Genomic DNA, 11,820 nt, shown 5'->3' on the forward strand with positions numbered 1-11,820 from the left:
CCCCTTTAAAAAAATTCCTCTTTACACAATCTTCTTCATTTTGATAACAATTCCAAACTTCCAGCTGTTTAGGCAAAAAAACCTTGTGTCATCTTTGGTATCTTTTTCCCTCACACACCACATCTAAACCATCAGTAAATCTCATTGGCTCTACTTTCAAAATATATCCAGAATCCAACCACTGCTCTCCACTACCACCAGTCTGATTTAGTCATCCCCTTCTCTTGCCTGGGTTACTGTGGTGGTCTCCTTGCTGGTCTCCCTGCCTCAAATCTGCAGTCTATTCCTAGTTCAGGAGACAAAGTGATTTAAAAACGTAAGATGGATCATCTCACTCCTCTGTTCAAAACCCTCCAATGGCTTCCCTTCTCACACAGAGTAAAATCCAAGTCCTTAAAATGATTTACAAAGCCCTACACAATCTGGCCCTTACCTCTCTGACCTCCTCATCTGCTAAGTCCCCCCTCTTTCCTTCATTCACTCTATCCAGACACACTGACCTCTTTGTTGATGCTCACAGGTCAGAAACACTCCTGCCTCAGGGCCTGAGCACATGTAATTCCTCTTGACTGAATACCTCTCCCCCAGACATCTGCATGTCACTCCCTCAGGCACTCCAGGTAGTACTGTCAAGGATCTTTTCCTGACCCTGCTATTTCAAACTCAACCCAACCTCCACCTTAACTCTCTATCCTCTTTCCCTGCCTTACTTTTCTCTACAGCGCTCCTTGTCATCAAATGACCAACCATCTATTTACTTGTTTATTACCTATCTTCTTCCAGTTGGAATATATGCTCCACGAAAGCAGGCATTTTGTCCACTGACTGATTAATCCCCAGCATCAAGAACAGTACCTAGCATAAGAAGGCACTTGTACTTGTTAAATCAGTAAGTTACTTCTATATTTTTTTAGTTACAGAAATAAAATTCTAAATGAATAAACAGGTCCCAAGTATCCCACAGACCATAAACTTTTTGAAAACATAAATGTATCTGGCACACCACAAGCACTTAATAGTTACTGACTGACTTCTAAATGCCCATTCTGCTCAAAACCTTCCAATGGCTTCTCTTTACACTCATAGTAAAATCCAAAGTCCTTACAAGGCCCTACACAATCTGGCACCGGACCTTCCACTCTACACCTTACCTCTCTGCGCCCATAGTACTAAATTCCCCCCTCATTCTTCATGACCACATCCTTAAACGAGGCTTAAGAAACTTTAACCCATTTCTAGAGTAAAGCTGGGTGATGTGTAGCTCTGCCAACCCATGATATTGGGACCAGCCTTATTCATAAGTCTCTCGCTTATCCAGCTGCCATGTTAACTCACTCAGCTGCAGGATTAAAGACACTGGCCTTCAGGCTTCCCTGGTGGCGCAGTGGTTGAGAGTCCACCTGCCGATGCAGGGGACACGGGCTCGTGCCCCGGTCCAGGAAGATCCCACATGCCGCTGAGTGGCTGGGCCCACGAGCCATGGCCGCTAAGCCTGCGTGTCCGGAGCCTGTGCTCCACAACGGGAGAGGCCGCAACAGTGAGAGGCCCGCGTACCGCAAAAAATAAATAAGACACTGGCCTTCTAATTAGGTCAATTCCTATCAGCAGTACAAATAATCAGCCCATCAATAAGCAGACATTGACTATAAATTGTTCACTTTTGTAGATCTATGAACTCTTTCCAGCTGACATGCTAAATAAGTCTTCCTTAAGTACACAAACCAAAGAATGTTATTCATAATAATGTGAAATATAGGAAAATCATTTCCTTCTTGAATATTCTACTCTGGGCTCTTCACTTTAAATTTTGAATTTGGACTGCAGGCAATTAGTTTTTGGCAGTAGTTCATTTATATACACAATTGCAAAACTGTCAAATTATTTCACTATAATACATTTGTCATTCCATGAGCATTTGTAACTTTTCTGCAGTAAAAAAGAACATTTCAACTGACCATCTGTCTGATTTTTTTTGTTTTACTCATTCAGTTCTAGTAATGTTACCCTAAATTCTAAATATTTTTAGAAGTAATATCTCACATCTTGGTATTTAATGGTAAGGCCTGAATTTAAGTATTCCATATTTTCTCCTTGGATTTCACAAAACCAGTGATCTTAAAATAACATATCCTATATCAAGGGATGAATATTTTCTTGGTTGAGTGTTTAAGATAAATTGTAAAAGTCAGAAGTGACTCTCCTGGACTTCTCTGGTGGCGCAGTCGTTAAGAATCCGCCTGCCAATGCAGGGGACATAGGTTCGAACTCTGGTCCGGGAAGATCCTACATGCCACGGAGCCCGCGAGCCACTACTACTGAGCCTGCGCTCTAGAGCGTGCGAGCCACAACTGATGAGCCCGCATGCTGCAACTACTGAAGCCCACGCACCTAGAGCCCCTGCTCCGCAACAAGAGAAGCCGCTACAATAAGAAGCCGGCGCACCGCAACAAAGAGTAACCTCCGCTCGCCTCAACTAGAGAAAGCCCACATGCAGCAAGACCCAACACAGCCTAAAATAAATAACTTTTTTTTAAAAAAGTGACTGTCCTCCAAGAAGAAATGCAAGCTAAGCAAATAAAATGGAACACTTATAATCTATTGGAAAGTAGGACTCTGCAGTATTTCATCAATTTTTTGTTCAATGTGGTAAAATCTTATTTGATTTCAAGTATGTTTCAAGAATTAAATTACAGGAACCCTACTGCACCACTAAAGTGACAATCCTTAACCTGTGTAGTCAGCCCTTTGTAGAACTAACAGTCTTACTTACGTGAAGACAAAAACAACTAGTTCCTTCTTTTGTTAACAGCCATCTTGGAACAAATGACATTTACTTAGTGAAAGATCAATAAAACATTGAAATTGGGAGTTTCCTGGCAGTCCAGTGGTTAGGACTTAGCACTTTCACTGCTGTGGTCCAGGTTCAATCCATGATTGGGGAACTATGGTCCCGCAAACCACGCGGTACAGCCAAAATAAAATAAAATAAAACACTGAAATTGCTTATATTTTATATGTCTTTTGTAAATTAAAAAAAATATAGGGTCCAATTTCCATATACAGCACGGCAAATACATTGTTTACATCTCCATAACTAGATCTCGTGACCAAAAATTCCAAAAGCTAAGCAGCATTAACAAGATAGAGCACTTACCAAAACTGGAATCAAGGGAATTTAATCTTCAGAAATTGAAGATGACGACAAGGACAAAGGTATGCTATAGAAATCATTAATGGAGTGTATTTTCATACTGGCAAAGCTGGACTCCTGAGCACGAGAGGAAGGAATTCACAACGAGGAGCCTGTGCCTCCTCATAATATGCTAACAACTCAGGACTCCAACATTTTCAGCATCTCAAACTTAAATGTGTTTGACATTTTGAAATTACAGCACGTCCATTTTCTTCAGTAAATCATTGTTTACAAAAATCAAGGCTTATAATAAATACCTTTTGGTAGGTATGAAAAGTTGAGAATTATTACACAATTTAACACTAATTTTATACTTGTATTAGTTCACATTAGCCTTATCTCACCAACTAAATTCTTAAAGGCAAGATAAAGATCTTATAATTATTTATATTTCTACTGAAAACACAGAGGAATTAACTATACTTATGGTATAGTTGATGCCTTTAAGATGATATAAATAAAGTTAAAGATGGTATAAATAAAGATGCCTTTCAAGAATGGTATAGACTTCAAAAATCCTGATTGTAAAATTCATTCAACACTTATGTGACAATTCTAGGTCAATAACCCTAACCACAACAAAAACTCAAGCAATGACATAAAGAAAATGGCTGTTTTGGAACTATATACAATTAACTTCAGGGTAATGCAATAATACATTAATAGGGCTACCAGCCTAAATTTTCCTTCTGTATAAGGTCCACGGAATCCAGTCATGCTTTATTTTTTAACTACGCTGGCTAAAGAAACAGTAAATATTAGTAGAATCTGAATCATTCAATTGAGTAAAAGACCTAAAACATTTATTATGCAAAATTATAAGCCAAACACTTTGCTAAGCACCTTCACATAAATTATACCATGTAATATTAGGTGCGTATGTGAAAGAAAGAGTCCTCTATACAATATTTAACAAATATTCAATGAGTCACTACAAAATGAAAATACAGAATGACTTAATGAGATGAAGCTATCAATGAAAATACTAGGAAAAGTAAAAAGTAGAGCAAGCTTTGAACAACTGGAACTATAAAACTGTTATATGAAAAAATTTTTAAATATGGTATAGACCCTAATTAAAATTAAATATTATAAAAAATTAAATATTATAAATAAAAATGGGAAAAAAAGTTTAAACCCTAATATGGAGACACAATGACTCTTTAAAGTATGTCTAAAATAATGTGTTATAGAGTGGCCAATATGGTGGAGGAGGAAGATCCTGAGCTCACATCCTCCTACAGACACACCAGTATCACAACTATTTATAGAGCAACTACAGATGAGAATGACCTGAACACTAGCAGAGAAGAGCTCCTACAACTTAAGATATACAGAAGGAACCACAGAAAGATAGGGAGGAAGGGCAGAGCCACAATATAGTCAAGAACCCAAAGCCTCAGATAGAGGACCCAAAAACAGGAGGATAATTACAACTGCAGAGGTTCTCCCCAAGGATCAAGGGCTCTGAGTCCCACATCAGGCTCCCCAGCCCAGGGGTCCTGCACCGGGAAGACAAGGCCCTAGAATGTTTGGCTTTGAAGATGAGTGGGGCTTACTTTGGGGAGAGCCAGAGGACTGTGGGAAATAGAGACTCCACTCATAAAAGGGCACATACTAAATCTCACATGCTCCAGGACCCAGGGCAGAAGCAGTAATTTGAAAGGACCCTGGGTCAGACCAACTTGCTAATCTTGGAAAGCTTCCCAGAGAGGCAAGAGGCAACTGGGATGTATCCTGGAGACATAGATGCTGGTGGCAGCCATTTGGGGGAGCTCATTTCCCAAGGATACTGGTGCTGGCAAGCGTCATTTTGGAATTCTCCCTCTAGCTTGTTAGTGCCAGGACCCAGCCCACCCACCAGCCAGTCAGCACCAGTCCTGGGACACTCTAGATCAAGCTAGCTGCGGGGGGGACACTGTCCTACCCATCAGCAGGCCAGCTGCCATAGAAACCCCTGAACCCCCAGCTTCCCTGGGACCCAGCCCTGTCTACCAGAAGGCCCAATACCCAGCCCTACACATCAATGGGCCAGCAAGAGCCCCGGGTACAGCAGCCAGCCAATCCCATCCACCCCACCCACCAGCGGGCCAGCACTAGCTCTGGACCCGGCTTCATCAACCAGCGGGTGGGCACCAGACCTGGGACCACCGAGGCCCTACAGCCAGCTGTGTCAGGACCCAGCCCACTCACCAGCAGTCTAGCACCAGCCCCAGGATGCCCCGGGCCTGGGCCCCACCTACTTACAGGCTGATATCAACCAAGAATTTAAGGTACAATGTAGAAAAGACAGCCTCTTCAACAATGGAGCTGGGAAAACTGGACAGCTGCATGTAAAAGCTGAGATTAGAACACTACCTCATAGCGTATACAAAAATAAACTCAAAATGGATTAAAGACCTAGATGTGAGACCTGAAACCCTAAAACTTCCAGAAGAAAACATAGGCAGAACACTCTTTGACATAAATCATAACGATATTTTTTTGGGTCTGTCTCCTAAAGCAAAAGAAATAAAAGCAAAAATAAATAATGGGATCTAATTAAACTTAAAAGCTTTTGCACAGCAAAGGAAACCATCAACAAAACAAAGAGACAACCTACAGGATGGGAGAAAATATTTGCAAATGATGTGACAAGGGATTAATATCCAAAATATATAAACAGCTCATACAATTCAGTATCAAAAAACAAAAAACCAAACAACTCAATCAAAAAATGGCAAAGATGGGCTTCCCTGGTGGCGCAGTGGTTGAGAGTCCACCTGCCGATGCAGGGGACACGGGTTCGTGCCCCGGTCCGGGAAGATCCCACATGCCGCGGAGCGGCTGGGCCCGTGAGCCATGGCCACTGAGCCTGCGCGTCCGGAGCCTGGGCTCCACAACGGGAGAGGCCACAACAGTGAGAGGCCCGCGTACCGCAAAAAAAAAAAAAAAAAAAAAAAAAATGGCAAAGGTGGAGAAAACGGAACCACTGTACACTGTTGATGGGATTGTAAATTGCAGCAGCCATAAGTGTATGGAGGTTCCTCAAAATATTAAAAATGGAATTATCATATGATCTAGCAATTCCACTCCTGGGTATTTATCCAAAGAAAACAAAACACTAATTTGAAAAGATATATGCAACACAAGTTCATTGCAGCATTATTTACAATAGCCAAGATATGGAAGCAACCTAAGTGTCCACTGACAGATGAATGGATAAAGAAAACATGGTATGTGTATACAGACACACACACACACACACACACACACACACACACAACAGATTACTCATTTATAAAAAAGAATGAAATCTCACCATTTTCTACAACATGTAATAACCAGAGAATATTATGCCAAGGGATATAAGTCAGACAGAGAAAGACATATGCAGAATCTAAAAAACAAATGAACAAATATAACTAAACAGAAACAGATCACAGATACAGAGAACAGGTGGTTGCAGGGGAAGGAGGGGATAGGTGTATAAACTTCAGTTACAAAAAGATGAGTCACATGTATGAAATGTACAGTGTGGAGAATACAGTCAATAATTATGTAGTATCTTTGTATGGCAAGAGATAACAGCTAGACTTATTATGGCGATCATTTGGAAATGTACAGAAGTATTGAATCACTATGTTATGTTCCAGGAACTAACATAGTGTTATAGGTCAATTATTCATCAAAAACAAACAAACTTACAGAAAAAGAGATCAGAATTGTGGTTACCAGAGGCAGGGAGGTTGGGGGGCGGGGGAATTGGATGAAGGTAGTCAAAGGTACAAACTTCCAGTTATAAGTAAGTACTTTATCTTACAACTGGGGATGTACTATAGAACATGATGAATATAACTAACACTGCTATACTTCATATGTGAAAATTTTTAAGCAAATCCTAAGAGTTCTTACCAGAAGGAAAAAAAAATTTTTTGCTGTTTCTTTAATGTTGTATCTATATGAGATGACGGATGTTCACTAAACTTACAGTGGTAATCATTTCATGATGTATGTAAGTCAAATCATTATGCTGTACATATTAAACTTATATGCTGTATATTATACAGTGCTGTATATAATTATATCTCAATAAAACTGGAAGAAATGCAAAAACAAACAAAAATAAACAAAATAATGTGTTACTATTAATAAGGTACTGACAACTGGGGCAGAAAAAGGAAAATCAAAATGAAATCGGTACTGCTGAGAGCTCTCTAAAATGAAGCCAGGAGGCCACTGAGGAAGTATGACTTATGGACGACTCAGCCCGGATCGAATCTGAACTTTGACCACTTACTATCTTAATGTAGGTATCCAGAATATCTGCCCAATGTTCCAGAAACTCAAAATATTTAACCGACCCTTACCCTAAAATAACTCGTGACAGCCTGTTCCTTAAGGACAAATACTTCCTTGCGTCATGGTCAACGATAATTCTTCACAGACAACTTAATAACCTTGTAGCTTTCATCTTTATCAATAATCAATAATCCTGTGACTAGGAAGTGATTAGGCATCCTTGAGATGGTTAGTGAAGGATCGAAAGGACATAGAGCTTTAGGATAAGCGGCCAAAGAACAGAATAGTGGAAGGAGTTAGAACATCACCACTTTGCAGACACTGTGGTAAAGACTGGTTGAACAGATTCATTGATGGTTGCTAAATATAGGGGATGGTGAATCTGATGAAGAGCAAAACATCTGCATGGTCTCCAACTGTCCCCCCCATAGATAGATTATTGGAAAATAAATAAATAATGGACAACCCTTTACCTGGGAAAATTAACATCATGAAGATGGGCATCCTATGCCTCCCGACACAATAGTCTAAGAAGGTAGTACTGTAGCCTGGGATACATAACATGAATGTATGTAGGAACCAGCAAAGACAAGTTGATTAACATGCTATAAAGTAATTGGCTTGTATTCTTCAAAGTGTCAAGGTAGTGAAAGACAAAGGCTAAGGAACTATTCCAGATTAAAGGAGATTAAAGAGATATGAGAACTAAGTGAGATACATGATACTGGACTGGATTCTGTACTAGAGAAAAAAATGTTAAAAAAAATTAAAATTATTTATTGGAACAAATGACAACACGGGGATTATAGACTGTAGATTGTACTAATGTTAAATTTCCTGAATATACCAGTACTACGGTTGTAAAAGTACTGCAGTTCTTAAATAAAATACACACTGAGGTATGAAGATAAAGAGACATGATGTATACAACCTATTCTCAGATGTATCAGAAGACATAATAACATGGAATGTGTGTGTCTGCGTGTGTATGGAGAAATAAATAAAGCAATGCAGCAATTTTTTAAATTGGTGAATGTGCCTCAGGCGTAGTTCTCTGTAGTATTCCTACAACTTTTCTGCAAACCTGAAACGATTTCAAAGTGTTGATAAATCATCGAAAATGAGAGCAGACGTGCGCCACAACTACTGAGCCTGCGCTCTAGAGTTCGCGTGCCACAACTACTGAGCCCGCATGCCACAACTACTGAAGCCCACGCACCTAGAACCCGTGCTCTGCAACAAGAGAAGCCACTGCAATGAGAAGCCTGCGCACCACAATGAAGAGTAGCCTCCACTCACGGCAACTAGAGAAAGCCCGCGCACAGCAACGAAGACCCAAGGCAGCCAAAAATTAAAAAATAAATTAATTTTTTTAAAAAAAAGAAAATAAGAGCAGAGGGGGTGGGCGAAATGGGTGAAGAGAGTCAAAGACACAAAGTTCCAGTTATAAAATAAATAAGTCAGGGGGATGTAATGTACAGCATGGTGACTACAGTTAATAATACTGTATTGTTTATTTGAAAGCTGCTAAAAAAGTGAATCTTGAAAGTCCTCGTCACAGGGAAAAAAATTGTAACTAAGTGTGGTGACGGATGTTAACTAGACTTCTTGTGGTGATCCTTTCTCAATATATAAAAATACCTACTGAATACCTACCTACGTTGTACACCTGAAACTAATACATTACATGCCAATTATACTTCTATAAAAAATAAATTAGAGCAGAGGAACAGGGTAAGCTTTAAGTTTTTTATATAAATTTTGTCATTTGGGTTTTAAAAAAGGCAAGAAATATCACCCTTTAATAAATGAGAGAATGCAAGCTCAAGAGAGATTAAGTGACCACTTCCAGAACAGGGGTCTCCTTGTTTCTGTACAACCCCATTAGGTTGCAATTCAATGGCCAAAATGTTTCTAATTCCTGAAAGCCTCAAGGTCATACACTGTCTACAACTACTATTCAAAGTTTTAAACTTTTAATGAGTTGTATGCATTCTCTAATAAAAGCACAATAAACTTCATCAAGTAGTAAGTAGCATATCCAAGTGCTCAAGAGAATGGGCTCCAAGATTAGACTGAGCTCAAATTCAGGCAGTGCAGTGGTTCTAGCTTTGTGATCTTGCGCAAATTAACTACTTGTGCTCCAATTTTCTCATCTGCAAAGTGGGATCAAAGAAGTAGCTTTGGGTTGCTCCTTGATCCTCTGTGACACTTGAGCATCACAGAATAGTTTCCCATAAGCCATACTCACACTCAGCCAAAGGGTTGTTAGGAGGACCAAATGAAATAATAAATGTAAAGTAGTGTGCACAAGCGCTCTATAAACGTTAGCTATTTTTATTTTAAACCCAACTTGCTCAGGCACCTCAACAGCACTGGTCATAGTCAAAGCCACACATTTTTTTCCAAATCAGGCCCAAATCTGACAAAATAGGAAATGAAAGGCTCTAAAAGAAAAATATCTTAGAAGTTCACAAAACATAAAAGTAAATCAATTGTAAGCATATCACGTGCGAAACAGACCTCTACAGACTTATACGTTAATTCAACAGTTGAAACATCTGCTAATAGAAACAGCAGAGCTGCAACAAGCTCCTTGTTGGAACAATCTATCATCTAAATACACAGAATGAAAAATGAAAAGTTAGTTCTATTACTTTTAAACTTTTCTAACCTGCGAATAAGGAAACAAATAAACCAAAAACTCTATTTCACACACTCCATACAGGATTTCAGTTAGCTTAATACAGTGAAAATGCAATCCCAATTTCAACTACTAGCACTTTCCAGAATGTCTTTTAAAATAAATTTGAAATTTAATTTAAATTAAATTTTAATTTATCTTTCTGACACCGCAAAGCCACCAGCACAGCTACTTTACCTTAATTTAGCATAAATCTAGTGTCAGCCTATTATGTGACCATAGTGTTTAGTTAGCACTGAGATTAAAAAAAAGAAAAACGTAAAAATGATTACAATAAAATACAAAGTTACCAGAATTCTGTAAGTTTAAAACCATTCCTTCGCCCCCCAAAAAAATCAATGCGGTGGGGGGGTTCTTTCCCTTTTCGGTGGTACTTAAAATACTCTGAATAATTCTTTTTTTTTACTCTTAATAACTTTTCCAAAAACCAAGTATACAATGTTTAGTGTTCATTTTTAAAATTCACACTATTAATCTGTAAAATTTTACCACTTGCTCAGAGTAACACTAAATATTCTTTACTCATATGATTACTGTGTTTGGGACTGGGGTGGTTTTGGGGTTTTGTTTTTTGTTTTAGGGGTTTTGGGTGGTTTTTTTTTTTGTCTGTAGTGCAAAGGACGTTGCCCGAGAACATTAACGTCTGTATAAACCAGCTTGTCCCTTCATAAAGCGTCTAAAACACCTCCTAGCTCCTGCATTCGAGGGTCACAGAACAGTTTCCCATTAGCCTCACTCTCACGTTCCTTCTCAACTCCCCAAACACCCCTTCCACGCTAGTGAGCGAATTTCTCCAGGTGTGATCAAGCAAACATTAAATTAGCTTGAAGCGTTTGTTCAAAATTCAGATGCCTGTGCCCCAACCCAGACCAATTCAGAGTTTTGGGGGATAGCACCTAAGGGCTCCAAATGGTTCTTTTTTCACTGAAGTTTGAAAACTACTAGAGACTCCCCTCCACACACTTATCCCAAACTCCCAACAACTCCCACCAGTCCCAACTGATCCAGCTGCGGGAAACGTTACCGCTCGGCTCCGGGGCGGTCTTAGCGCGACCCCACCCCTCTCCCGGTGAGCCCCATCTCGGTGCCCGCTCCTCCCGGGCACCAGCTCCCTAGTCCCGTCCCCACACCCCAAACCTTTCTCCTCACTTCTTCATATCGCTGCTAAAGAGGCCGAAGGCGCCGGAGGGGGAAATGGTTGAGGTCGCCTCCTGACCCAGCTCCGTCGCCTCCCCTCCTCCGGACTGCTCACTGTAAGCGAAGCTGTTGCTGGACATTGCTGCGGTGCTGCCGAGTGTCGGGTTGGCCCTGCCGGGGGTTCTCTCCGACGGGCTCCCGTCCGAGAGAAGCGAAACAAAACTAGTTCTTGTTTGGAGGGGCGCCCGCAGGCGCTTCCGGACTCGTCACGGCTCCCAAAGCCGACCTGGCGGTCCACCCCCTGCGCATGCCCAGTGTGCAGGCGGCCGGAGCCCACCCCCACCCCCCCGGGCACTCCAGGGCCTGACTGGATTTGCCTTCTCCGGGTTTTTGAGGTAGCTGAGAGGCTCGGACCCCGGCTCTGCGGAAGGCAGGCCTCGCGCATGCTGGAGACTAGACTCTCGACTTTTAAAGTTTTTTTGGAGACAAATACCCGTGTATCCAT

The 11,820-nt window shown here is 40.7% G+C and overlaps 1 protein-coding gene across 5 annotated transcripts in view; it reads right to left on the reverse strand.

Moving 5' to 3' along the window:
• AP3B1 (adaptor related protein complex 3 subunit beta 1) overlaps positions 1-11,617 on the reverse strand; it is a 273,106-nt gene extending 261,489 nt beyond the window's left edge. For all 5 annotated transcript variants that reach the window (XR_010941991.1, XM_067731062.1, XM_067731061.1 and 2 more), the window contains exon 1: positions 11,328-11,617. Coding sequence is in view for 4 of the 5 variants with exons in the window: in XM_067731062.1 (XP_067587163.1) it covers positions 11,328-11,455 (128 nt within the window). In the remaining variant the exon portion in view is untranslated. The remainder of the gene's footprint in view (positions 1-11,327) is intronic.
• Between the last annotated feature and the right edge of the window lie 203 nt (positions 11,618-11,820).

The sequence above is a fragment of the Pseudorca crassidens genome, chromosome 3 (assembly GCF_039906515.1).
Source record: "Pseudorca crassidens isolate mPseCra1 chromosome 3, mPseCra1.hap1, whole genome shotgun sequence".
Taxonomy (NCBI): domain Eukaryota; kingdom Metazoa; phylum Chordata; class Mammalia; order Artiodactyla; family Delphinidae; genus Pseudorca; species Pseudorca crassidens.